At 33.5% G+C, this 27,228-nt stretch overlaps 1 protein-coding gene across 3 annotated transcripts in view; it reads left to right on the forward strand.

The window, feature by feature from the left end:
• Positions 1 to 6: 6 nt before the first annotated feature.
• The window catches only part of PRMT3 (protein arginine methyltransferase 3), a 142,139-nt gene continuing 114,917 nt past the window's right edge, over positions 7 to 27,228 (forward strand). For all 3 annotated transcript variants that reach the window (XR_551021.1, XM_008579619.1, XM_008579620.1), the window contains exons 1-7: positions 7 to 36; positions 1,592 to 1,641; positions 2,256 to 2,358; positions 8,128 to 8,287; positions 9,524 to 9,668; positions 14,505 to 14,570; positions 21,541 to 21,662. Coding sequence is in view for 2 of the 3 variants with exons in the window: in XM_008579619.1 (XP_008577841.1) it covers positions 21 to 36; positions 1,592 to 1,641; positions 2,256 to 2,358; positions 8,128 to 8,287; positions 9,524 to 9,668; positions 14,505 to 14,570; positions 21,541 to 21,662 (662 nt within the window). In the remaining variant the exon portion in view is untranslated. The remainder of the gene's footprint in view (positions 37 to 1,591; positions 1,642 to 2,255; positions 2,359 to 8,127; positions 8,288 to 9,523; positions 9,669 to 14,504; positions 14,571 to 21,540; positions 21,663 to 27,228) is intronic.

Genomic DNA, 27,228 nt, shown 5'->3' on the forward strand with positions numbered 1-27,228 from the left:
ATCAATTTAGTATTGATAGCATGGTCCATAAACATGGTGAGTATTTTAGAATAAAGACAATTTTATTTGTGAAGTTTAAATTCAAATTTTGTAATTTTCCAGACACTTTTTTCTATACAAGTCCAATATAGTGAAACATATAGCAAAAATTTATCTAATGGGAATGAAGTTTTTTTTGACGTGGCATTTGAAGGAAGATTAATAATACATCACTCTTCTAGACAAGATTCACTGTAGTTAAGCTTATATTGGCTTCACAACTAAAAAGAAAAAAAACATGGCAGGTGATTGCATTTTTATCATATTAGAATTAGGGAAAGCAAGGGTAGAAGTGGATTTTGGAAAAGGAGGTAAGACATTATGAATCAAGTCAAAGCATAACATGAACTTCAAGGCCTACAAGATTGAGTTTTATAGGAAGTTTGGTAGATAGTAGAGAAAAAAGAGAAGGATGAATTAAAGGTAATATGCTAAATATTTAGGTGATATTTCTATTGAAACTTGCATTGAAACATACTTACCCTACTATTAAAACATTCCACTTTAAATGGATATAGAAGAGCTATACCATTCCACTAAAGTTAACTAAACACAGAATTGGTTTTTTGGTCCCTGTGTTTATTAACAACTAGAAGGGACATTATTGAAGAAGAATTCCACTTTAAATGGATATAGAAGAGCTATACCATTCCACTAAAGTTAACTAAATACAGAATTGGTTTTTTGGTCCCTGTGTTTATTAACAACTAGAAGGGACATTATTGAAGAAGAGAAAATATTAGATTTTTAGGTCTCAGATAATCCTGTGATATAACAAGTTTGTAAATCATAAATCAACTGCAACTACTTTTGTAATACATAAATGACAGCTTCATTTTTCTCTTCCCTTTTTTTTGTGGGGGGCAGTTGGCGGGTACAGGGATTGAACCCTGGACCTTGGTGTTATCACCACTTTCTTCCTTTTTTAATGTTGCATTTTGAAACTGAATTGGAATCATACTTCAGATATAATTTTGTATGCTATTAATGCTTCCTCATAACAACATTTCTCATGACAAATAATAATCAACTGGTTGGATATGTTATTGCTTTCCATTGTTTTAAATGCTGCTTCATTTCTGGAAAGATAGGAGAACCAGATAACAAGCTTTACTTTTTAAATTTGCATCATTTAACTTCACATGTCCTCACGAAATTATAATTTGGTAGGCACCATAAAAATTAGGATTTAGAAACTTCCAAGTCTAATATCAACTGCCACATACTAGGTAAAATCTAGAACCTAATTTTCCAGATTTGTATTCTGATAAATGAGGAGTAGAATTCTAAAAATTAATTTTCTGTTTTTTAGAAATACAAGAAGAACACTTAAAGATTTGTCACCTACGGCTGTTTCTCAAATAAAATTTCAGAAGTATCAAAATTATATACTATTTCTATTTCTCAATTAAAAATTCAAATATTGTCAGTAGTAGTTTAGAAGTCAGAAATATTTTATTTTTTAATTACAGAAGCCTTCATAGACCATGTCAATTAAACAAAACTTATATTATGTTAAAATAGGTGAATTATTTCTTTTTTCCCCCTTTAGGACTTGACTTTTATGGATACATTAAACTAATAAATTTTATTAGACTTAAGGTAAGTTGGCATCTTAATTTCCAATATTGTTTAGAAATTAAAGAAATGCCACAATAACTGTCAATGCACTGATTATCTAAAAGCTATGAGGAAGTGTTGTATAAGGAACTATTTTAAATTTGTTACTCATATTGTAAGAATCATGGATATTAGGAACTAGCACCAAGTAAATATGTACACATACTTACAAGTGTCATGTTTAACTGTGTCTAAGAGGTGAATCAGTGTTATATGAAAAAGTTCAATGTTAGATAAAGGGAAATACAGGTAGACAGTATTTCTGGAAAATCAAAAGTAATTTCTAGTGTCATTTCAAGTTCTTTGGTGGTTCTTTTTTGTTCTGTTTTTTTCAAATACTTTGTTCTTTTTTTGTCTTACTCAAATGAATTTTCATATTATCACTTTCCCCAAATCTAAACAATATAAAACTTTGCATTGAAACCATTAATCAAGCAATCATCTAGTCAAGTTAATGAAATGACAGGTGAATACAGACTCCTTAAGTAGAGACATGTTGATTTTGTATAATATAGACATGATTTCTTTTTCTGTTTAATTTTCTTAGTTTTTACTAGGGAAATTTTGTGATTATGTGCAATTAATTTTACATCCAGAATCCTACAGTTGAGTATATGAATTCCATATACAACCCAGTGCCTTGGGAGAAAGAAGAGTATTTGAAGCCAGTATTAGAAGATGACCTTTTACTTCAATTTGGTAAGATGAACATACTGTATCTACATTAATTAATGTTGGACCATTTGTTATGGCAAAATAAAATAGAGGTAAAGTGTTTTTGGAAAATACTTTATCTTTTTTATTCTCTAAAGACCTCATCAGGTTGTTGGTTTCAATGGAAAGGTTAAGTCACTTAAAAACTGACAGTCACACTGACAATTACTAGGAAGGAATTTAGAAATATGAGCTTGTTTGAACATTTTATACAGGATATTTTGAAATATAGGGAGACTTGAGAGAATAATTTTTAGTTGTTAGGAACAGATTTTTAAAAAACTTTAAAGTAGAGTTTATAATATTTGCTATTTTTGTTGTATATTTAGGTCAGGCAATTGATTTTTCTTAAGACATCTAATTTGATTTTTTGATGCAGAACAGATTCCACTCAAATTTTTTTTCTTTTCTTTTTTTTGGGGGGGTGGCTGGTCAGTAGAAGAATCCAAACCCTTGACCTTGGTGATGTCAGCACGATGCTCTAACCAAGTGAACTAACTGGCCCGCCCTTCCACTCAAATTTTCATTTTCATTTTCCCCTCATACACTAAACCTTAAGCTTCTACTGTGGCAGGGTCACTTTCATTTTTTGACTATAGTTTTCTTTCTTAGTTTGTTGCTCAGTGCTTTGATTCATTCCTTATTCAACATTGTGAAAATTCTGTTGGTCTCATGGATATGATCTATAGGAGTGAAGTTATATATTGTTTTCTTATTTATACTTTATTTCATGCTTCTTGTGCCAGTCAGGTGAGATAGAGGGTTTGCTTCTTCAGATCAGCAAGACCATTCTAAACAGACACATACCTTAACAGATAATAGTTTGACAATGTGTATTTGTGCAGTTCTTTGATTATTACCATTCACTTTCTTGAGAAATCATTGTACAATTATTGAGTTGTGTTGCAGTGATATAGTAAGAACCTTAATGTGGTATTTAGAAATTATGTGACCTTACACAAAGCACTAAAGCTTTATGTGTATTTGTGCAGTTCTTTGATTATTACCATTCACTTTCTTGAGAAATCATTGTACAATTATTGAGTTGTGTTGCAGCGATGTAGTAAGAACCTTAATGTGGTATTTAGAAATTATGTGACCTTACACAAAGCACTAAAGCTTTTTGGTTTTAAGTCTTTTCATCTGTTAAATGAGGAATTAGGGCCAGATTTTCGAGATTCTTTTTAGCTATAAAGTTTGGTGATTGCCAGCTTGATTCTTCCCCCTTTTCACAACTTCTTTTTTATCTCACTTCTTTTCAGAGTGACCAAAATGATCTCTGATAAATGACAAAGCGCCTAGTAGGTATTCTTCATGGTTTCCTAAATTCAAAATCATCAATTGAACACTGACAGGGTGAAAGCAGTATGTTAAGTGCTTTAGGAACATGAAGAAATGAATGTCAGAACCCTTTCCACACCCCAGTCTAATAGTAGGTTTTTCTTTTTTTTTAATGTCTCTGCTGTTTCAATATTACGTAGCATATGGTAAGTTTCATGAGAAATAGAAAAGATAATGCAGTTCAGAAGAGGAAGCAATTGCTCAGATCAATGATAGATACTAATTGAGTGCTGTGTGCTGGTCACTGTGGATACAGATTAGTATTGACCTCTTAATTCTCTAAAGGTATATAAACTTAATTTCTTTCAGCCTTAATTTTAATTTATAAAAAAGGTAACAAAGGCACCTACCTTATAAGATTGTTATGAAGATAATACATATTAGTATGGTTGCTGCCACAGGGTAAGTGCTTAATAAAGGAGAATTTATTGTTATTAGTAAATAAATAAATTCTACAGAGTTTACATGAAGTCATGACTAAGATATGGAACAGTTAAAGGGCCTATAAAAGGAAGTGGAACTTGAACTTGGCATGATCCTAAGTGCCCACATTCTTTCTAACAATCTGTGCTCCTGGCTATTGGTGGAGAAAGATGGAAGAAAAAGTTGTCTGACAGGAGCTCCCTTATAGGTGACTTGACACTTTTCTCTTGCTTCTTTTAAGATTCTGTCTTTGTCTTTGAGCTTTGCCAGTTTGATTATAATGTGTCTTGGAGAGGATCTTTTTGAGTTGGATCTGTTTGTGGGTCTTTGAGCCTCCTGGATCTGAAGGTACAAATCCCTCCCTATACCCGGGAAGTTTTCCATTATTATTTCATTGAATAGGTTTTCTATGCCTTTTCCTATCTCCTCCCCTTCTGGAACACCCATGATTCAAATGTTTGTGCACTTAAGGTTATCTACTAACTCTCTTAGATTTTCTTCATTTTTTAAAAATCAATTTTCCGTTTTTTGGTCCTCCTGGGTTATTTCAAAAAGACTATCTTCAAGATCAGGAATTCTTAGTTCTGCTTGTTATAGCCTGCTGCTGAACCTCTTGGTTGTGTTTTTTGGTTTTTTGAGTGAATCTTTAAGTTCCATGAGTTCTGCTACATTCTTTTTTAAGGTGTTAATCTCTTTATAAATTTCTTCCTTCAAATCCTGGATGTTTTTCTCATTTCATTATGTTGTCTCCATTTCTATCTCAGTGGGTTCCTTGAGATTGTTGGTCAGAATTCCTTTTCAGTCATTTGAAGCATTTCCTACTCTGTAGGGTCTAGTATTTGAGAATTACTGTATTCTTTTGGTGGTGTCGTATTTTCTTGGATTTTTGTATTTCTGGTATCTCTGTGGATTTCTGGTCATCTGGTAGAGCAGTTGCTTTTTCTATTACCCTGGAGTGGGCTTTGAGGAGAGAGACATCCTCTTTTCTTTCTAGTCTCTATTACTGACTCTCCTTGTGTCACTGCAGTCAAGTGGCAGGCTGCCTACACGGTGGCTGTGGCTCCTGCTGTGGAGTGCTTCTGTAGTAGCTGTGGCTGTGGTGGTGGATGTGGTGGGCCACCTGCACAGAAGTGGTGTTTTTGGTGTTCTCCTTGCCTGCTTCTGGGCAGGGGATGTTACCCTCAGCTCCTGCCTAGGACCCTGGGAAGGCTCTTAATTTTAATCTTTTCATTGAGTCAATTTTTAACTTTGTTAATTTATTCTATTTGTATGGTTTTCTTTTTATTTCATTGATTGTTGCTGTTAACTTTTTAATTTTTTTCTCTACTTAATTTGTGTTTATTTGGCTCGTGTTTCTAGTTTCTTAAAGGTGAACTTCGGTTATTTGGTTTTAGACCTTTCTTATATATTGTAAACATTTAAAGATATAAGTTTCTCTCTTAGCATGGCTTTAGCTACGTCCTACAAATTTTGAAGTGTTGCATTTTTATTGTTTAATTGAGAATATTTTAACCATTTCTTATAATTTATTTTTGGACTTAAGGCTCATAGAAGAATGTGTTGTTCAAGTTTTAAATATTTGTGTTTTTTTGCAAACATCTCATTGATTTCTAATTTGATTTCATTGTGATTGATGATCATACTCTGTAGTTTCATCCCTTTTACATTTGTTGAGACTTATTTTTATGACCTGGCACATAGTCTTCCTTGGTGAACATACTGTTTGTTTTTGAAAAGAATGTATATTCATTTATTAGATGAAGTATTCTATAAATATTAGGTCAGGGTGCTGAATAATTTCATTCAGATCTTTCAAGTCTTTTTGCATATTTTTCATCTAGTTCCGTCAGTTGTTGAGAGGGTTGTATTTAAATCTCTGTCTGTCATTGAAGGATTGTCTATTTTTGCATTTAATTGCTTTATGTACTGTTTTGGATCTCTTTTGTGAGGTTTATACACATTTATAATTATTACGTCTTCCTTAAAAATTGACCACCTTTTGTGGTATTGCTCATCTACCTAAATGAAGTATCCAGGTAGTTTGAACATCCTGAGACAGAATGTAGATGTGGAAATTTATCTTTCTGAGTATGATTTGGGATTTTGACAGATTGTAGTTATGAATCTTAGTGTTTATGGAATCCATAATATGATACGTACATATTATTAATGTTAAAAGTTGTTGTTATGACTAATTTTTGTTATAGCAGAAAGCAAAACAGAAACATCCCAGACAATTTGAAGAATTCTGAGAACAAAATACAAAATGAGGGTTGTGGTAGGAAGTGGAAGATATGATATATCAGCCTTAAATAGTTTAGAAATATTTTGTTGTGCTCATTAATTTTTGGTGAATTAAATAGCGAATGAGTCTATAGTTTTTAAAAACAATGACTCAGTATTCTGCCATTGTGATTAGAGGCTAGTGACACACTGCACTGCTTTTCTAACAAGAGTTCAACTTAGGCTCTGGTCTCTTAATTGTAGTATTATCATGTATCTGTTAAGCTTAGCTATTTTTTCCAGCTCTGAAGAAGTGTTTTCATAAGAATAAGAATCACAACTAAAAACTGAACGGGATTTAAAAAAAAGTCAGATATTCCCCAGTGCTGTACTGAAGAGAAAATATAGTATTTGTGTTGTTTGTTGCTCTAAGTTGATTTGAAAGTTAATTAGATTAGCAAATGGACATTGGGATTTTGTAAAACTCACTTGCTCCATATATTAACTTCTGTTTGCAGAGTTATTAGTTCTATGACAGAAGTTAATGATTTGTATGTAATGAAATTAAAATTAAACCAAGAATTTTTAGTAGTATCAGGAATTAGGTTGTTTAATAATATCAGCAGTAAGATGTTAGCTTATAGAGTGCACTGCATCTTGCCTAGAGTGAAAGTTGTTGAATATACAGAATTCTTTATCTGCACACTATCCTTAAGGAATATTTTTTTTTCTCTCCACCCTTATGAAGGTATATTTGATAAATGGAAATTGAATACATTTAAGATGTACAATGTGATTATCTGATATAGGTATACATTGTGAAATTATTACCGCAGTCAAGCTAATTAATACATCCATGATCTCACATACAGGTTTATTTTTTATTTTTATTTTTTTTTTGTGATGAGAACGCTAAAGATCTACTGTCTTACCAAATTTTGAGTATACAATATGGCATTATTAACTCTAGTCACCATGCTGTAGATTAGATGGCCAGACCTTGTTCAAACTGGAAGTTTTTACCTTTTGACCAACATCTCTGCATTTCCCCCAACTGTCATTCTACTCTCTGCTTTCGTGAGTTTTTTTGAGATACCACATATAAGTAAGATCATGCAGTATTTGTCTTTCTGGGTCTGGCTTATTTCACTTAGCATAATGTCCTCCAGGTTCATCCATGTTGTTGCAAATGGCAGGATTTCCTTTAAGGAATGTCTTAATGTAATACCTGCTGTTCTACAGATATCACACACAGGCTGAGAGGTGGCCTTGTATAGTGGCAAGAACACAGGCTAGGAAGGCAGATGTGGGTTTTAATCTTGGCTTCTCTGTTAAACAACTGTATGACTTTGGGTTAATCACTTAATTTCTCTGTAATTTATTTTTCCCATGCCTATAGTCGGTATAAGTATTTACGTCTTAGGTTTGTTTTGAGGATGGAATGAGACTTAATACATGTACTTGAAAGATACCTGGTGCTTAATAAATAATAATTTTTTTCTACTTTTTTCTTCCTTGGTTTTGTTCAATATAATTAATACTTATACATGTGTTCAATTTAGCCAACTAATGAAAAACTTAGCCTAATAGCATACTCTGAATTCAAATTGAAACTGTTTGGATGTTAAATACTTAATTAAAAGTACTTTTACTAATTTTTCTCAGTCGGCAACAGAATAGGCTCTTAGGATATATTTATTCCTGATATATTTATACTTGTTTCATTGTGTTAAGATGGCTTGATAATAATGTCCAATTTTTTTTTAGATGTAGAAGATCTTTATGAACCGGTGTTAGTCCCATTCTTATACCCCAATGGACTCAGTGAAAATACATCTGTCGTTGAAAAATTGAAACATATGGAAGCCAGGGCACTGTCTGCTGAAGCTGCTTTAGCTAGAGCACGTGAGGATCTTCAAAGAATGAAGTAATTTATCAGTCTTACAGAAAATTGTTTTGATCCCTCAAATAATGTAGCTACTGGCGAGGTAGAATATAATAGAACATTTTATATACTAGAAAGTACAATGTAGGTATTTAATATTAGTAGCAGTAAAAATATGTAGCATTTTTAAACATTTGGATATACTGGATTCATATTACCTATTCTCATATACTTCTTCGTAATTACTTTTGTACTAATGGTAATTATTCTAATAGGTGTTGTCTTCTTGAATGTTTTTGTTCTTTGATATTGTCTTCTAATTTTTCTGTTTCCAATTGATTTTACTTTTCCTATCCTAGATTTTAAATGGAAGGATTATTGTTTTTTAGGTTTGGAGAATATACAGGGTAAGTTTTATGTATATGCATATCACCTGGGGATCTTGTTAAAATGTAGATTCTGATTCAGGAGTTCTGGAATAGGGCTTGAGATTCTTTATTTCTAACAAGTATACCTTCTAACCTTTACCTGTTGGGTTTGTAAGCAGGTTGCTATTGCCTGAGTATCCATTTGATGATTTTCAAGACTGTCCAGGAGGAAAGATAGTAGAGCTAATTGTAGTTTCCCTTCCCTGTTCCTGAATTTTTATGCAGGGTAACCTACTAACCAACACCAACTGTACTTTCTACTTCTTCCCCTTGCGTACCTTGTAGATTCTTAATGTGTCATGATCAGAGAGGGAGCTAAGTTTTACAGCTGGAGTGGGTGGTGTTGGTGTATGTAAATAATTATCTATATGGGTCTACTTTCTCCTTATTTAACCCTCCCAAGAGATAATACAGTTTTAAAGATTATTAATAAAGTCGAAATATACTAAATTGATTCAGCTACTAAAAAATTTTTTAGAACAATAGAAATAATAAAGCTGAATAAAGGTAATGTGCTTATTTTTTGCAGTTAAAAGATAAACAGCTGTAATCCTCAATTGGCATTGCTTTTTGTGGTTTGCAGAAGGAATGCTTACATCTGGGTTTGATTGTGCCATTGCTTAAGATCCAGCAGGGGGAGCTTTCAGTTGCTTAGGATAGAATGTGATTTAAAAGGCTCATCACACTCCACTCCCTCCTTTCTTTTCCTCAACCTCTAGCCTTTCCTTTTTTCGTGGTACAATAAACCTGTCTCAAGGGTGTATTTCAATTCTTTTCCTCAACCTCTAGCCTTTCCTTTTTTCGTGGTACAATAAACCTGTCTCAAGGGTGTATTTCAAATTGATTACAGACAGTTTGCTCAGGATTTTGTGATGAACGCAGATGTCAGAACCAGCTCGTCATCTACTACTGCCATTGCAGACCTCCAGGAGGATGAGGATGGTGTTTATTTCAGCTCATACGGGCATTATGGGATACATGAAGAAATGCTAAAGGTTAGGAAAGTACAAATGCGCCAAATCCATACTATAGTAAAAGTAGAATAGAACAGGGTCATTCTTCATATGTACGCTATAGGAGAACTGCTTTTTTTTGGGGGGGGGGGGACCGCTTTTTAAACCTCTTTGCTTGATAGCTCATCTTGCATTGAAGAGATTACAGAGGCATCAAAGTCTTTGTAAATTCTATTTAAGATCATTTTTAATCTTTATTATGAAATCACTTTTTTCTTAAAATAGAACATTGGAAACAGCAACTGCTGACAGTTTTAGTTTTCTCAAAATTTGCAACTATTATGTTAAATAGAAACAATTAAATTATATGTTTGCCTTTTAATGTACAAAGGAATGATTGATTTTAGCATTTTAAGTAGCAATTCTGACTTTAGTTTGGGCAAATAATTCTTTGGTATAAAGTTTAATTTAAATAATTCTAACAATTGTTATGACATAACTTTTTTGCATTTGAAATCATTGATGTATAGAAGTATTTCCTAAATTGGTCAAATCAGGTTTTAAATCTTGTTGGTTTTAATTTTTACAGTGGTAACATCCATGTAAAATAAAAGTTGATTTCTAGCTATACTTGGTAATTATACATTTTATGAAGTATTTTATTGTAGATTTTAAAATAGCAAGATGTAATTTTTAATTCAGTGAAACTGAAAATATATAACTAGAGTAAAATAATGTTGGAATATAAAAGTTATTGAAAATTTTAGATGTTTATCTCTGAATTTCAGATGCTACCATTACCTTTCCTTAAAACCAACAAACAAGGGCCGGCCCGGTGGCGCACTGGATAGTGCGCTGCTTGGGAAGCGCGGCGGCGCTCCCGCCCGAGGGTTTGGATCCCACATATAGACCGGTTCCTGCTCACTGGCTGAGCGAGGCGCGGGAGCAACACCGAGGGTTGCGATCCGTTGCCGGCCATGGAAAAAAGACAAAAAAAAAAAAACCCAAAAAAAAAACCAACAAACAAGGGCCGGCCCGGTGGCGCACTGGATAGTGCGCTGCTTGGGAAGCGCGGCGGCGCTCCCGCCCGAGGGTTTGGATCCCACATATAGACCGGTTCCTGCTCACTGGCTGAGCGAGGCGCGGGAGCACCACCGAGGGTTGCGATCCGTTGCCGGACATGGAAAAAAGACAAAAAAAAAAAAAACCCAAAAAAAAAACCAACAAACAAAAAATCCCTTCCTAAATTTTTCCTCTAAACATTGTTTTCTTTTACAGAAGCCCTAAGACTAAGTTTCCCTGAAAACATATGCATTTAAAGTAACTAGGGATTTTTAATAACGTGTATATATTTTGTTGACTCAGTTTTGCAGGATCACAGAATGGAAGTTTGCTGATTCATAGTAGTAGTAATTACATAGGGTCTTTTAAAGCAGTGTCACATCATTAGTAATGACATGTCACAGTTGGTTGTGCTTTTTGTTGTCACTTGGGTAATGACATAGCATTGCAAATAATAGATATTTTATAAGTAATAAATTATTTTAAGTCAAGAGTGAATTTAAAATTAATTGACTTACTCCATTTTCTTTGTTAAAATTACTTTTATTATGTCTATAAAATTTTCTTTAAAGGAGTTAATCTGAGCCTCTGTTTGTCATTTAAATAACCTTATCAATCAGTTTAAATGCCATGAACCTGTAATATCTTTGGTGTGAAAATTGTGTTGGGCTTTTCAGATAGGTAAAGGTCAGTACAGTATAGTGTTGTCAGTACAGTCATCAGGGAAATCCAGTTTGAGGACTTACCATTTACAGATCTCTGTCTTGGACACTTGTAGCTATATGTCAATAACTAGAGGATCTTCATACCCAACTGTATACCTTTAAGTCCTTTTGATTCCATAAAGATTTAAGAAGTTCCAGTTTGACGTTTTCAATGCCATATTTTCCCTTTCAGAGAATCACTTAAGAATCCTTATCAATATCATTCTCTGTGTCTTAGTTTCCCTTAACTATTGTACAATGTAATTACCTTTTGGAGATGACTTGATTAAGTGTTCATAGGAAATATGGGTATATTCGATTCAAAAAGAAGTGTTTATCCATTTTATATTTTGCTAAGTTATGTGCTGTGGGTGAATGTGGAGCATGCCTTATATTAAGTCAAATTTCTTCTGTTTCTTACCAGAATGATTTTTAGCAACATAAATTGTTCATGGTTATCTAGAATAAGATTAGTAGAATCTTACCTATTTTTTACAAGTAATTTAAAATTGAGAAATCATATTTACAGGACTTATTTTTATGCTTAAAATTGGCCTTGTTATTATAAAATGTGATTTAGATTGTTGCTTAGTCTCAGATATTTTAATGACACTGTTTTTACACGTTTTGATTATAATTTTAAGTAGAAGAGGTTTGTGATCTTATTTGTGGAGTTAAAATGAAGATAACTTTTTTGAATTCCAGAAATCTAGTTGATGGAGGGATAGATTGCATGAACTTTCAGAAGTGGCAAGGGTGCCACTGTATCTTTTTGAAGAAGAGTCATTATTGACTAATAGTATAAATCTGAAACGCAGGACTCTTTTTTTTTAAGGTTTTCAAAAGAAACGTTCACCCTATTGTGCATATATCACAGATCATAGTACTACTTAATAATTTGAAATTTTAGTAATTTTTCTTTACTGCATTCTTTTTTTAGTATCTACAGCTGACTCATAACATTCTGTTCACCTTCACAAGACTACAAATTGAAAACATACTATCGTGCATGTAAAATTTATAGTCTATAAACTTTTCTATTGTTTTTAGCCTCATTCTTAAATTTTTTTTATATTTGTGGGAGTAATTCCATGATACTTTACTAGTCTTAAAACATTGTCTTGCTCCTGAGTGTTAGAGCTCTAATTTTGTTCTTTTGTATTTTTTAGTTTTAAAAGGTTGGTGCAAAAGATCATTTTTAACCTTTCTGTTTATTATCTTATTTTGTATTGATGCATTAGCCTTTTGTTAGAATAAATTTTTAGAAATGGGTCTGAAAGCTAGTCTTCTATTTCTTTGCATTTTCATATTTAGTGGATTTTTCTTTCAAAAATTTGTTATTAAATTAAAGTTCTGCTATGTGCAAGGCACTATGTTCAGTATACTTTGGATTTCATTACACTGGGATGAGAATATGAACAAAAACAGAAGAATATATAGAAAGAGCTAGAATGAAGGATTGAAGTTCATTCAAGCAGCAGTGCATGGAGTTAGGACAGCCGTCAGGATTCTGTAGATTAAGTTGGAGCAGTGGTGAAGCAGTGAGAGCTTTCTAAGTGACTGCATTCATGACAGATGCTCACCCTTCGTAGGTTATAGTGTAAGAAGAGTATTAAAAAAAAGCTAAAGGTGTATGAAATGGTATGCTTTAAAAAGGACAGTTTTAAAATTAGATAATTAGTTTATATACATAAATGTAATTAGACATTATATTCTCTTAGTAATTCTTAAAATAACTTCCAAGGAAAGATTTAATAAGCCTAATTTGAAACATTTTTTGTAAAGCAATTAAATAATCAGAAAGCATGGACTTAATTATGGATATTTCCCTTTTTAGGTCCAGTAATTAAGTAAAATGATTTGCCTTTTAATTTAAAATCTTTATATTCTTTTTTTAAAAAAAATCCCAGTATTGGCATAAATATGTTTGGGTAGGGTATAGTTTGTGTAACATTTTGATATCGTAGCATTTGTTTTAGTTATTTTCTTTTTACCTAGTGTAAAACCTAAAACTAGAATTCTCATTCTGTGACATTTATTTTTATTGTGCTCATATTTTACTTACTTGGTAGCAGATCCCTTAACTGCTTAATTTGTAGTTAGTATTTTTCTTACCTTAGGGAATCAGCTCTGTTCACAAACCAATGTAAATATTAGAGTTGAATGCCTGCCGTGGTCGCAGGTCATGAGAGACCCTAGAGTGTAAGTCTAGTAATGTGGGCTACAGGGCTCAAATGATTTACTTTTAGGCTTACAGGCTTTTAGGCATCATTTCCTACTTCAGAAATTTCTAGAAACAAAACAAGATTATAAATCAGATAGGTGCTGATCAATGACTTTCTTAGAAAACATACTTAGTGTAGCTTCATTTTTCGTATGTAACTGCAACTTTTACATTTATCTATTTTGGTTTTTCCTCTTCCTTAACTTTAATATAGATCCTAGTACAGGGAGGCAGGCTCTAGATTCCAGGCCTTATTTAAAGGAGCAAAATATCATGTTTGTCTTTTATTAGTTTTAATTAATTCTTGAAGTCTTATGGTGATTATGTTGGAAAGAGGAAAATGGGCATGTTTTTAAAGAATGTAGATAGATCTTATTTGACTTTCAGTGATGTACTTAAATGTTTTCCTTGTGTGTTGTTGTTAACTCTGTTCTTCATTGTTTTCTTTTAGTAAAAAAAACAAGCTTGGTTTCCTTATAGAAACTAGCAATATGTGGGGCTGGCCCATGGCTCACTTGGGAGAGTGCGGTGCTGATAACACCAAGGCCACGGGTTCAGATCCCATATAGGGATGGCCAGTTAGCTCACTCGGTGAGCGTGGTGCTGACAACACCAAGTCAAGTGTTAAGATCCCCTTACTGGTCATCTTTTTAAAAAAAAAAAAGGAACTAGCAATATGTGATAAAATAGCAAGTATCTTCCTAAAAAATGTATTTCTTCAGACTATTCTGTAAACACAATGTTTTCCTCTCTTTACCCTAGGACAAAGTACGAACAGAAAAAAAAAAAAGGAACTAGCAATATGTGATAAAATAGCAAGTATCTTCCTAAAAAATGTATTCCTTCAGACTATTCTGTAAACACAATGTTTTCCTCTCTTTACCCTAGGACAAAGTACGAACAGAAAGCTACAGAGACTTTGTATACCAAAATCCACATATCTTCAAAGACAAGGTGAGTAGCACAGGTTATAGAATTGTACATTTTATGTTGTTTTGGGGAAGTAGAAATCCTCTTGGGTCATCATTGTGATAGCTGTTGATTTAATATACTCTGGCTTTATTTCATGGAAGACTTTTATGATGCTGCTCTGTGGTGCAGGATACTGATAACAGAAATGGTGATTGGTGCTGTCATTCAACATACTTTTTTAAATTGAAAGTCATTAATTACAGTGACATAGCTTACTTAAACTTTGCTTGTCCAGATTATTTTGCTTAAGCCATATTTTTGATTTACAGTAATTCCTGTGAATTTTAAATGTACCAGATAAGCACCATATCAAAGCATACTTGTAATTATTATTCTAGTTTAAGTAGTAAAAAATTAATAATTTTAAGAAGTTATTAATGAGTGGGGCTAAATTATAAGGTAGAATTTATTTTATGTGCTTTCTTTTAATACCTTATTATTAACCCCTTTATGAGACACTTTATAATTTACAAGTAGTTTTAATATTGCCTCAGGTTATTTCAAAAATGATTCTATAATCTGTGTCTGTGTGTGTTTCTGTTTGAAATTTATGTCATTTGTTTATCCTCTCATCAATTTTTAAAAATTTTTCTCACTCCCTCCTTGTCCCTCTCTACATTGGCGTGGCTACTTAAAAGTTTGTGTTTTCTGTTTGTTCCTTCCTATTGGAAGCTAGTTCACTAATTTAGTCAAGAATATTATGATCTCTGCCATTTATATACCTTTGCTTGAGAATTTTTCCCCACTCCGTTCATTTCAAGAAAGTGTATGATTGATACCATACCAGGTTTTTATAATTCCTCTTTTGCCTCCGTTGTGAAAGGTACTTCTTCAAGGTTACTTCATAGGCTTTACATGATGTTGCAGCACTGGGTAACAGCCTTTATGCTTTGAGACTCACTTTTCCTGATTTTTAAATTGTTTTGAATATAATGTGGATTGGCTTTTTATTTTTTATGCCTCTTTCCTAAGAGCAGTGTTTCACTTGTGACTTATCTAAGACAAAAATGTCCTGAAATTTATAGTGGTGCTCTGATATCTTTCGGCCATAGCATTACCTATCATGAAAAATTTCTATCATGAATGGTTGTGTTTATTTGTTTTTGCTGATTTCTGCCACAGATAAATGATTTAATTATTAAAATTCTAGTTATTATCAATTCTTTGTATTTAGCTTTTTTGTATGCTTTTTATATATTACTGTAGTGCAGACTAGGAATTTTTTCATAGTTTTTGTATTTGCACTCACGGCCTGGAAACAATGTATTCAATATGTGTGTCTAAAAACCACTTTGTTTCCAGTGAAGCAAATCATGTTACTATAAAAAATGTTGCTTTGTATGTCCAGATATTTATTTTATTTTTTTCCTTTCTATGTTGTGTAGAAATTAAGCATGCACTGGTCTGGAATCACTAATCTTCGCTAGTCAAGAGCCAGCTATATAATTTTGGGCAGGTAGTGATTCTCTTTGGGCCTCACCTGTAAAATGATTTTTTTAGATCCCTTCTGCTTCTAAAATTCTATGATTTTTGTTATTGTAAAAGCATCATCATTGTCTTTCTTTGAACTGTCTTCTCTTAATACTTTTTTGGTATGAATACCACAGGAGTTTATTAAGAAAGTAAGTTAGAGGTTTGTCCTTCAGTATTCTCCTGCATAGACTTTTGATTTACATTAGGTAAGAAAATACTGAAAGGGCTCAAGTAGTAGCAATTATAAGATTAATCATTGAGAAGTTAAGAATATGTGAATATTTCTATATACATAGAGCAATTTTTACTGAATTCAGAGATCTATATACACTGTCACTTTTGCTCCTAGTTCTTATTATTTTTTTATTTTTATTTTTTCTTCTCCATACCCTTTATTTGTTGATTCAGTTGCTCCCCCCTCTTCAGATGTGGCCCCTGCTGCCTCTGACATGCACACATTGGCGTGTCCTCCCAGACTGGGGCTCCCAGCAAGGGAGATGTAGGGCCCAGCCTCTACCAAGGATCAATAAAGCAGCTGAGGGTTGGAGTCTTGGGAAAGAAGGAGAGTCTTAAATTCAAGAAGATGGCTAAGATTGGGAGGATTGGGGTCCTCAAGGGCTAGAGGAGCTTAGAAGTCCAAGGAGGTGGCCCAGCTGGGAGGCAGCTCCTGAGGAGAGCCTGGGAATCTTCAAGGCAGCACTGTCTGGAAGAGAGCTGTGCGTTGATGACTCCAGCATTTCTGTCTTCAACCTTGGTATTCCTTCTGCCTGGCTGGAATCTCAGTCAGAGGTTTTGTCTCCTCTCATGTTCCCTCCAGACAGGCCAGTAGTTCCAGCTTCACCAGTACTACCACTGAGCTTGGTCCCTCCAGCATAGGGGTGGCAGCAGCAACTTCCTGCTCTTGCTCACCTCCTGGCTGTCTCACTGTGCCACTTTCTCCTCTTAGCTGCTTCCCTCACCAGCACTACTCATTCCCTGTACCCAGTTTCTTCTTTTGAAATATTTACAGTGGTTTCTGTATCCCAAGTTGAACCTGACTGAAGAGATAAGCTATCTTATGCCAAAAACTGGACTGTTGATCTTCCCTACAAACCATCTGCCCCATCTTAATAAACAACCTCATCATCCACCCATGGTTCAGACCAAATGTTGCATATGTTGTACATTTGCAGATGAAGTATATATGACCATGGAAACCACTTAATGTCTAATTATTTTGTTATGTTCCACTTACTCCCCTTACTAAGAGATAGAATCTGCTGAAGTCAAAAAAGGGCTTATTTATTAAGACAAGAGTATTTTTCCTTGGTACTTTGCCTAAGATGCTTGCATTTAACTTTATTAATATGTAATGAGTTTTGCTTGGCATTTATGGTTTCTTAATATACTGTGATGTAAAATATTATACATAATCTAACTTCTTAAAGCATATTCAGGGCATAATTTTCTGTAATTAACAATATTAAATAATCCTGAGCTTTCATATTTTTAAATGATTTGGGATACATTTTCTTTATTACACTATGGCTGCAGATTTAGAAAATATGGGCCGAGCCCGTGGCGCACTCGGGAGAGTGCGGCGCTGGGAAGCACAGCAGTGCTCCCGCTGCGGGTTCAGATCCTATATAGGGATGGCCGGTGCGCTCACTGGCTGAGCGCCGTGCGGCCAATCTCGGAAAAAGACAAAAAAAAAAAGAAAATATACTATCATATATTTAAATAGCATTTGATTGCTGCGGGTTCAGATCCTATATAGGGATGGCCGGTGCGCTCACTGGCTGAGCGCCGTGCGGCCGATCTCGGAAAAAGACAAAAAAAAAAAGAAAATATACTATCATATATTTAAATAGCATTTGATAATTTATAGATTACTTTCAAACATGTTGTCTCTTTGTCGTTATATAATATATCTATAACTAGGCAGGGCAAGGATTTTTCCATCTTACACATGAGCAAACTTCAAACCAAAAGGTTAATTGACTTGCCCCCAAACAGACAACAACCTGAGCTTTTTACCCTAGTCTAGTGCCCTTAACACAGTGCCACCACGTTTAAACATCATCATGTTAATATAGAATGTGTAAGTAATTAGGGTGGGACCCATTATTTATATATTAACTTTACACTATTTTTCACGTGTAGGTTATATGTTTTCTGTGTGTCATGACAGGATATGGTCATGAGATTATTTAAATATAATTCTTTTAATACTGTATGAAATATAAGTTTTTTCTAAATATTATTACCATTTTTTTCTGTTTGCTTTTATCTCTGTTAGGTAGACAAACTTCATATCACAACTATAGCTTCTATATCACATTATATAGTGCATAGTAGAGACTTATTCTTCAAAAGTGTTCTTGTAATTAAAAATGTTTTCCTTCCTTTCTTCCTTCCCTTCTCCCTTCATCCATCCCTCCCTGCTTCCTTTCCTTCCTTTTCTTAAACATTGTTTCAATTCACAAGGCTCCTGTGGAGACCATATGGTTTCTCAGATTAATTGAACTTTGGGTGGCATTTAATTGTGTTATTATCCACTTGTAATTAATTTCTTTTTGTAGTCCATTAAAGAAATTTCCAGTTAGGTACCTTCTTTATGCTCCTGGTTATTATCTACAGTAACAATTGATTCACTTTTTTTTTTTTTTTTTTTTTTTAAAAAGTAAATCAGATTTCTTCATCTCTTTCTCTGTCCTTCTACTCAAAAACATTTTTTACAAAAAGGAAAAAAATTTTTTCATCATTTTAAAAAATAGTGTTAGTTTATTCTGTTATTTCCTCTTCTTTCTTTGATTTTATCAAGTTTAGTTTATCTGCCTAATCACCTAACACTGAGCTAGATGTAATAAAAAATTAATGTACAATTAAACTACAAGCTTTAGAAGCAGATCAACCTGTGTTTGAATGCTAGCGCTACAGTGTACCAGCTGTATGATTCTGGACCTGTTTCTTTCCCTCTCTGAAGCTTGTTTTCCTCATTTGCAAAATAAGGATTAAATAAGAATTATATATATACACAGACACACACACAAGTACAGATTATATATGTATGTGTGTGTATGTATAATCTTAAACAAAAAGCATATACCCTAATTGGAGTACACTATACATATCCTTCTGTACTTAACTTTCTTAGCAGTTTTTCGGGAGGATTATTCCTTGTTAACATTCTTTTCTTCCCAGTTTTTTTTATTGTGGTAAAATGCACATAACATAAAATTTGCTGTCTCAACCATTTTTAAGTGTACAGTTCATTGGTATTAAATACATTCATAATGTCGTGCAATCATTACTGTCATTCATTTCTGAACTCTTTTCATCTCATAAAACTGAAACTGTGTATCCATTAAAAATGACTCCTCATGTCTCCCTCCCATCAGCCCTTGGCAATCACTATTCTACTTCGTATAAATGGAATCAGAGTATTTGTCTTTTTGTGATGGCTTATCTCACTTAGCATGACGTCCTGAAGATTCATCCATGTTGTAGCATATGTCAGAATTTTGTTCCTTTTTAAGGCTGAATAATATTTCGTTGTATGTATATGCCATGTTTTGCTTATCCATCCATCCATCTATGGACACTTGAGTTACTTTTATGTTTTAGCTGTTGTGAATATTGCTATTAACATAGGTGTGCAAATCTCTCTGAGACCCTGCTTTCAATTCTTTTGGGTATTTACCCAGAAATGGAAATGCTAGATTATATGGTAATTCTATTTTTAATTCCTTGAGGAACCACTATACTATTTTTCACAGTGGGTGTGCATACCATTTACATTCTCACCAACAGTGTACAAGGGTTCCAATTTCTCCACATCCTTACCAACACTTGTGATTTTCTGACTTTTTTTTCAATAGTAGCCATCCTAATGGGTGTGATATGGTTTTTCATTGTAGTTTTGGTTTGCATTTTTCTAGTGATTAGTGATGTGAGTATCTTTTCATTATCATTCATTTTATGGTTTATATAGTCAATGTAAGGATGTCTCTATGTTTTGGTTTTCTATATTAGAAACAATACTGCATATAAAAATATAAAATATTAAACATTTTTATATATGAGAGTACAATTTTTACATACATTTCTGGCTGTGAATTCCCTGGGCTGAAAAGGGTATACCCTGGGTGGTGTGAGTGCTGCCAGCTTGGCTGTCCATAAACAACATGTGAGTGTTAATTTTTCCAAACACCGTCACCAAAGCACTGTGTTTCCAAACTTCTAAATGTCACATCAACATTTTCTTTAAATTTTTTAATTTTGTAAATATGTATTTCAATGAGAGTTTCTGGAATCTTATCAGATAGTATTCTGTTGTAAGTATTTTTCCACTTTATTATCATTTCTACTATATAATATTTCAGATTGATGTACTGTAACCATACTATATACATATAGTTGGTCCTCAATAACTGTGGGTTTCAATTTTGTAGACTCAACCAACCTTGGATCAAAAATATTAGAGAAAAAAAAAAAAATTTAATGAAAGAGTAAAACAAAAAATTATACACATAAAAAACCAACACAGTATAACAGCTTTGTAGACTCAACCAACCTTGGATCAAAAATATTAGAGAAAAAAAAAACAATTTAATGAAAGAGTAAAACAAAAAATTATACACATAAAAAACCAACACAGTATAACAGCTATTTACAGAGAATTTACATTGTATTAGGTATTATAATTAATCTAGAGATGATTTAAAATACATGAAAGGATGTACATACTTATTTGCATATAAGGAAGAGATTTGAGCATCCTTGGATTTTGGTATCTACAGGGGGTCTTGGAAACAATTTCCCACAAATACCAAGAGATGACTGCATGTACTACATATTATTCTGTTTTCTGGCTGTTTCGGTTAATGCATTTTATTTGGAACTTTAAAAAATTTCTTTTTGTTTGCAATATTTTAATTCTGAGTACTAATTTTTTATTTTACTTGTATTGTTAAAATGAGTTGAATATTTAATTTTGGGGATGAAGGGGATATGGTGAGGTTCTACATCCTTGATTCCTTTATAACCATTTTAAGATTGTTTTGGATTAGGCTAACCTGCTTAAGTTAATTTCTGCCACTTAAATTTGAAAAAGTTTATTTCTGCTAAAATTTAGAATTACGAAGTCTAAATTAGAGCATAATGTACAATAAGGAAATTAAAGACAATAATCTCTACTAAGAAGCCTATAGAAATTGCTTGTTTCAAATAAAGCATGTCTTAAATTTAACATTGTTGGGCCTGATTGCACCAGACTATGTCCAAATATACTGTTACATATCAGTTTTAGACAACCCATAGTAGTAATATCTTCAGTTTCCCCAAGTAGGAATTTGGGGATATTTAATAGTAAAGTTTAACATTTTTATTGTGAATCATTCCTATTTATTGTGATCTATTTCCAAAATACCATAATATATAAGTAGAATTTAAAATAGAAGATGTTTTTGATAACCATCTTTTTTTTTTATCGTACCAGGTAGTTTTGGATGTTGGGTGTGGAACTGGAATTCTCTCTCTGTTTGCTGCTAAAGCTGGAGCAAAGAAGGTTCTTGGAGTTGATCAATCTGAAATACTTTACCAGGCAATGGATATCATAAGGTAGATGCATTTTAAGGCTTGATTTAAGATTATTTTAAAATTTGATGATTATTTAACAAGTTTTCTTGTCTTTAGTAGCTATCTAATGCAGGCTTAAGATGTTTGTCTTTTGATAAAAATTCATTCCAGAATAAGAGATTTTAAGTTGGATTGAGCTAGACATGTTGGAGGTATGGTGGTGAATAATCTTTTCATAGTTGTCATTGATGAGAATTATTTTTATATGGTTTTCTGGCTTTGTAATTATGGCTATAAATATGCTAACTCTAAAATAAAATTAGAAATTATTGATACATAGGTTAATATGGACAGAGTACTTGACAGAACTAAATGTTTATGTTGGTAATTTTTTTAGGAAATAGCAACTAGACTAAACACTAAGGGTTATCTGTCTTTCTCTTTTGTTACAACACTAGCCCTCAAATTAGGTAAATTCCAGAATGGCTAAAAATAAGGCAGAGTGGATTTAGTTTTATTCCCTAAAATTTAAAATGCCTCTTCTCATTTGAGTAGTTAATTTAGGTTATGGATCAGTGGTTGATTTTACAATTGGCTTATGTCCTAATAAGAGTGCCTTTATTTTAAATACAGCTGTATTAGTCCGTATTGTGTTGCTATAACAGAAATACCTGAGATGGGTAATTTATAAAGAACACAGGTTTATTTGGCTTACAATTCTGGGACAGCTGCATCTGGCACAGGCCTCAGGCTGCTTCTGTTCAGGGGGAAAGGCTGCAGGCAGCTGGCAGTTACGAGCAGATCAGATGGCAAGAGGAAGCAAGAGAGAGAGAGACGGGAGGTGCCAGGGTCTTTGAAGCAACCAGCTCTCGCCTGAACTGATAGAGCAAGCAAGATCTCACTTAGGCCTCCCTCCTCCAGGGAGAACATTAATCCATTCATGAGGGATCCACCCCCATGACTCAAACAGCTCCTAACACTGCCACACTGGGGATCAAATTTCCACGAGTTTTGGCGGGGACAACACATCTAAACTCTATCTACAGCTTTTAGCCTATAGCCATAACACCCTGATTTCACCCTATCTCATCTGATCTGGGAAGCTAAGCAGGGTCAGGCCCTGCTTTGTACTTGGAGAAGGGTATCGCCTGAGAATACCAGGTGCTATATAGGCTTTTATTTTTAAAGTTAAAAAAATAAAAAAATACAATTTTTACAACTAAATTTGTTTAGCTCTGTGCATAACAAAAGCACCTTACACTTGGAACTTAGGAGTAATTTCCAGAATAAGTAATTTATAGGAAGTGTCTCATAGCAATTTTTAAATAGTCCTTTCACCTATACTTACGTTCCACTCTTAAAACTGATTGATGTGGATCTTTTCTGATGGGTACAAAATTTAAATATGATTATGTAAAATGTTTAAATATTATTAGATTTTTATCTCATAATGTAGAAGGATGATGTGGTTAAGAGCACAGATTTGAGGTAGGCTTGAGTTGGAGTCCTCACTCTACCACTTAACCAGTACTTTGAACTTGGGTTAAATTACATCCACCCTGTTGGACACTATTTTCATCTGTTTTCTGTTGCTTGTAACAGAATGCCTGAAACTGGGTAATTTATAAGAAAATGAAATTTATTTCTTACAGTTTTGGAGGCTAGGAAGTTGAAGAGTGCATCTGGGGAGGGCCTTCTGGTAGGGACTCTGTACAGAGTGCCGTGGCAACACAGGTTATCATATAGTGAGGGCTGAGCAAGATCGTTTTTATGTGTGCAGTTGCTCTCCTTATAAAGCTCCCAGTCTACTACTTGATAACCTACTAAACCATTAACCCATTTATACATGAATGGATTAATTCATTCATGAAGGCATAGTCCTCATGATCCAATCACCTTTTCAATTCACCCCAACTTTCAAATGCCATATTGGGGATTAAGTTTCAACATGAGCTTTGGAGGGGACAACATTCAGCCCATAGCAGAAACCTCAATTGCTTCACTGTCAAATGAAAATAATGGCTACCTCACATGGTTATCAGTAAGATAAATAAGTTATAAGTAAGATATACATGTAAATCACTTTGGCAAACTGCCTAGCACATAGTATCCAAACGTAAGCTACAGTTATTATTAACAATTACCAAATTAATGTTAATGGAAAAATTAAATTGATCTTGTTCAGGTTTGTGGTTATGATTTTTATATTGAAAAAAATATACTAGAATTCCAATTGCAATTATGTATGCAATTATATAATCTAGTAAAGTTTTTTTCTGGTTCTTATTATACCATTAAGTATAATATCATCATTTTTGGGGTTCCATACAGAGCACCCTCTATTGCTTATGCAGTTGCCATCCAAACAAATGTGAGAACCACTGTCCCAAAGAATAGCTTGTTTTAGAAGAATTATCACAAATTTATTGTTGATAGATTATGGTAAGACATTTCTATTAGAAGTTTTAATCTTACGAAAGGCCATGTCCATTTATGAATTAACTCGTTTTTGATTTCTACACAATGGGACTAGATGTGTTCTCATTTTAATTTCTACTTTATGGAAGAAATGGAAAAGGATTGTGATAACATTCATTTCATTTTGTTTTGTTTCATTTCACTTCACAGAGGCCCTGATTCCCAGTGATTTTGTACCAATACCTAACACATTTACACAATGATTACATTCAAATTCATGTGTATAAAACTTAGTGCCACAGTGTACAGTGTCCAAGCTTATTATCATTTCTGATACACACACACACACACATAAAATTTTCAGTTACTTTAAATAGTGAGGAACACACACACACACACACACAAAATTTTCAGTTACTTTAAATAGTGAGGAAAATGTTTGTGATGGAAATTACTGATATAGTGAAATTTACTGGCAGTCCCTTTTTCTTTTTTTTATGGTCTTCTAATCACTTTATCAGGATATATATTACTGTTGTTGTTGGTTTGCGGTTCTGGAAGAGCAAGACAGTGAAATTAACAGGCATATTGTGGTGTATCAGTGAGCTCCCGGCAAAAAAATTGCTTAAAAAATTTGTATTTTATAGTATTTTTTCAAATTGATTGATCCAGCCAAACTACATAAATCTTAAAATTTAATGTAATGAGCTTATTTAATACTATCCTAAACACCTGGAAAATATTTTAAAGTACTATTTAAAGATAATTCACATTGATCTACCCAGATTTAAGAATACTCCACCCTCCCTCCCCCCACTAACCCTAAATATTTTTATTAGAGTTAGAAGACCTTCTAAGATACATTTATGACTAGTGCAGAGCCCAGAATAGTTTAGGATTAATATTTCTTATGTTTTTCGGCTCCTATATACTTCTTATTAAAGGATGGGTGTCAGTTTGCATTTATTAGTATTATTTCCATTAAGATAGTACCTTGCTTCTGCATCAGTGGGCAGGAGAAGAATTGTGAAAGAAATGTGTGGCCCTTGATTGAGCAAATGGAAACTACTGACATAAGGGATGCTTTTCCATGTTCTGAGATAGTGAACCTATCCTCCCTTCTCATCTTTGGCTCTTTCACTTTTAAAGCCAGAGCTGCAGAGAATGACTTTTTAGCAGCATTTACAGGATTCTACACAAACATGTTTCTGATGTAACTTAACAGTTATTTTAGCTAAGTGAGCACATATCTAAAAAGTGTTTTCACAATATTTTAGCTCAATAATAATGATGTTTCAACCCAGTAATCTAGCATAATAGCTTTTCATTAAAATTATTAAGGTAGAAGATACCTTGGACCCCTCACTTGAGCTCCAACAAAGTTTTAGGGTGGAATAGGTAGAGACACATGACTTATTTGGACAAGGATCCTCTGCCTGTAGTCATTGAGCCAAGGTACTTGTCTTCAAAGTTTTCTGCATATAGTTTTTGTAAACTGAGCTTGATCATTTTGCCATTCAGAGTTTTGACTTTTGAACACTAACTTTAATGTAGTGGTGAAGTATGAAGCAAATATTTCAAATTATTCTTTGCTATTTCAAATATCTTTTCATTCTTATCAGTGTTTATCCTCTTGATCTTGTAAAGTATAGTTTTCGTGAGATTCCTGTTGTCTACAGAGTATATCTGGACTCTGCTGGAATATCGGATAGTTGTAGAAAGGAAGCATAGTGAAGAAATCAAATGCAGTGGAGAGATCAAAATCAGTTTCACTATTGCAAATAATTATTTTCTTTCTCTAACATTAGCTGTCAGAGAAATCACATTTGTAACAAACATTACAAACATAGAGAGTATACCAAAATGACTAAAACTAAAACTCACTGTTTTTAGCACTGATGATTAGGCTTGTGCATCTAGTTGCTTGTTGAATACCTTGTCACTCAATTCCCGATTTTTTCAGATAGAGACTATCAAAGGTGATAGTTGTTATTATCAAAATACAGTGATATTCTTGTAGACCTTTATCTTACCTTGTGTTAGATAGCCATGTTTAAGGTGCATTATAGGCATTATTTTTGCCAGTCATTACCAGTCATAGTGATTCGAGCAGAGAGAAACAATTGTTCGTCAGATATATTTTGGTAAAATATAAATTAAAACATTTTTTTCACAAAACTGTTGGACAGTTATGTAGTCTGACCCCCTCCTGTTTGCTTTGAAATAGCAAAGTTATGCCTGACAATCTTTAAAAGAATTTATTTTTGAAATTTACAACCACACATGACAGTAGAGAGAATGATATGGATCCTGATGTACCGATCACCCAGCTTCAACAGTTATAAATATTTTACCATTTTGTTTGATCTGTCTTCCCTTGCCCACCTTTTCTGTTTGTTTTATTTTTATTTTTTTGGAGTATTTCAAAGCAAATCTTATCAGTAAGTGTGTCATAATATATTTGAGTGTTACTGCATGAGAACATTTAGTGAAAACAAGTTAGCACTCAATCTTTAAGTACTCTTATTTAATAGTAAAAATAGATAATATTAATTTAGCACTTTCTATTGAATTTCCTATGAGGTAGGTATGATTACGATAGATTATTATCCTTATTATAGAGATTAAGAAATTGAAACACAGAGATTAAGTAACTCTCCTCTTTGTAATGGATCCAGGATTGAATCCTAGGTAGCCTGGCTCTGTAGTCCATCCCCATAGCCAATTTGCTATGCTGTAGTTTTTATTTAACTATTTACAGGGTCAGTATTGTTGTATTTGATAATTCGCTTTACTTAGAACCTATATAGCAAGTTTAAAATGCAGGCCTTTTTGTTTGTATAAGCCAACATTATACCATTTCTTCAGAAATGTTCTTGCCTTTTATATATTCTGAAAAGGAAGCTATTTCCGTAGTGTTTGTATGCATCTCTCCTTTGACTTCTATTTGAAAATTTTTGGCGGGGGGAGTACTTAGTTTGGTCACACATGCTGTATTTCTCGCAGCGCCTCAGCTTCTAGGTGCCTTCACCACAGTCATAGACCTTGCTCTGTACCAATGTTTATTTTTTTGTCTTTTTCCGTGTCCGGCAACGGATCGCAACCCTCAGTGTCGCCCCCGTACCGGACAGGGACCGGCAACGGGATCGCAGCCCTCGGTGTTGCTCCCGCGCCTCACTCAGCCAGTGAG

The sequence above is a fragment of the Galeopterus variegatus genome, unplaced genomic scaffold (assembly GCF_000696425.1).
Source record: "Galeopterus variegatus unplaced genomic scaffold, G_variegatus-3.0.2 Scaffold1926, whole genome shotgun sequence".
Lineage (NCBI taxonomy): Eukaryota > Metazoa > Chordata > Mammalia > Dermoptera > Cynocephalidae > Galeopterus > Galeopterus variegatus.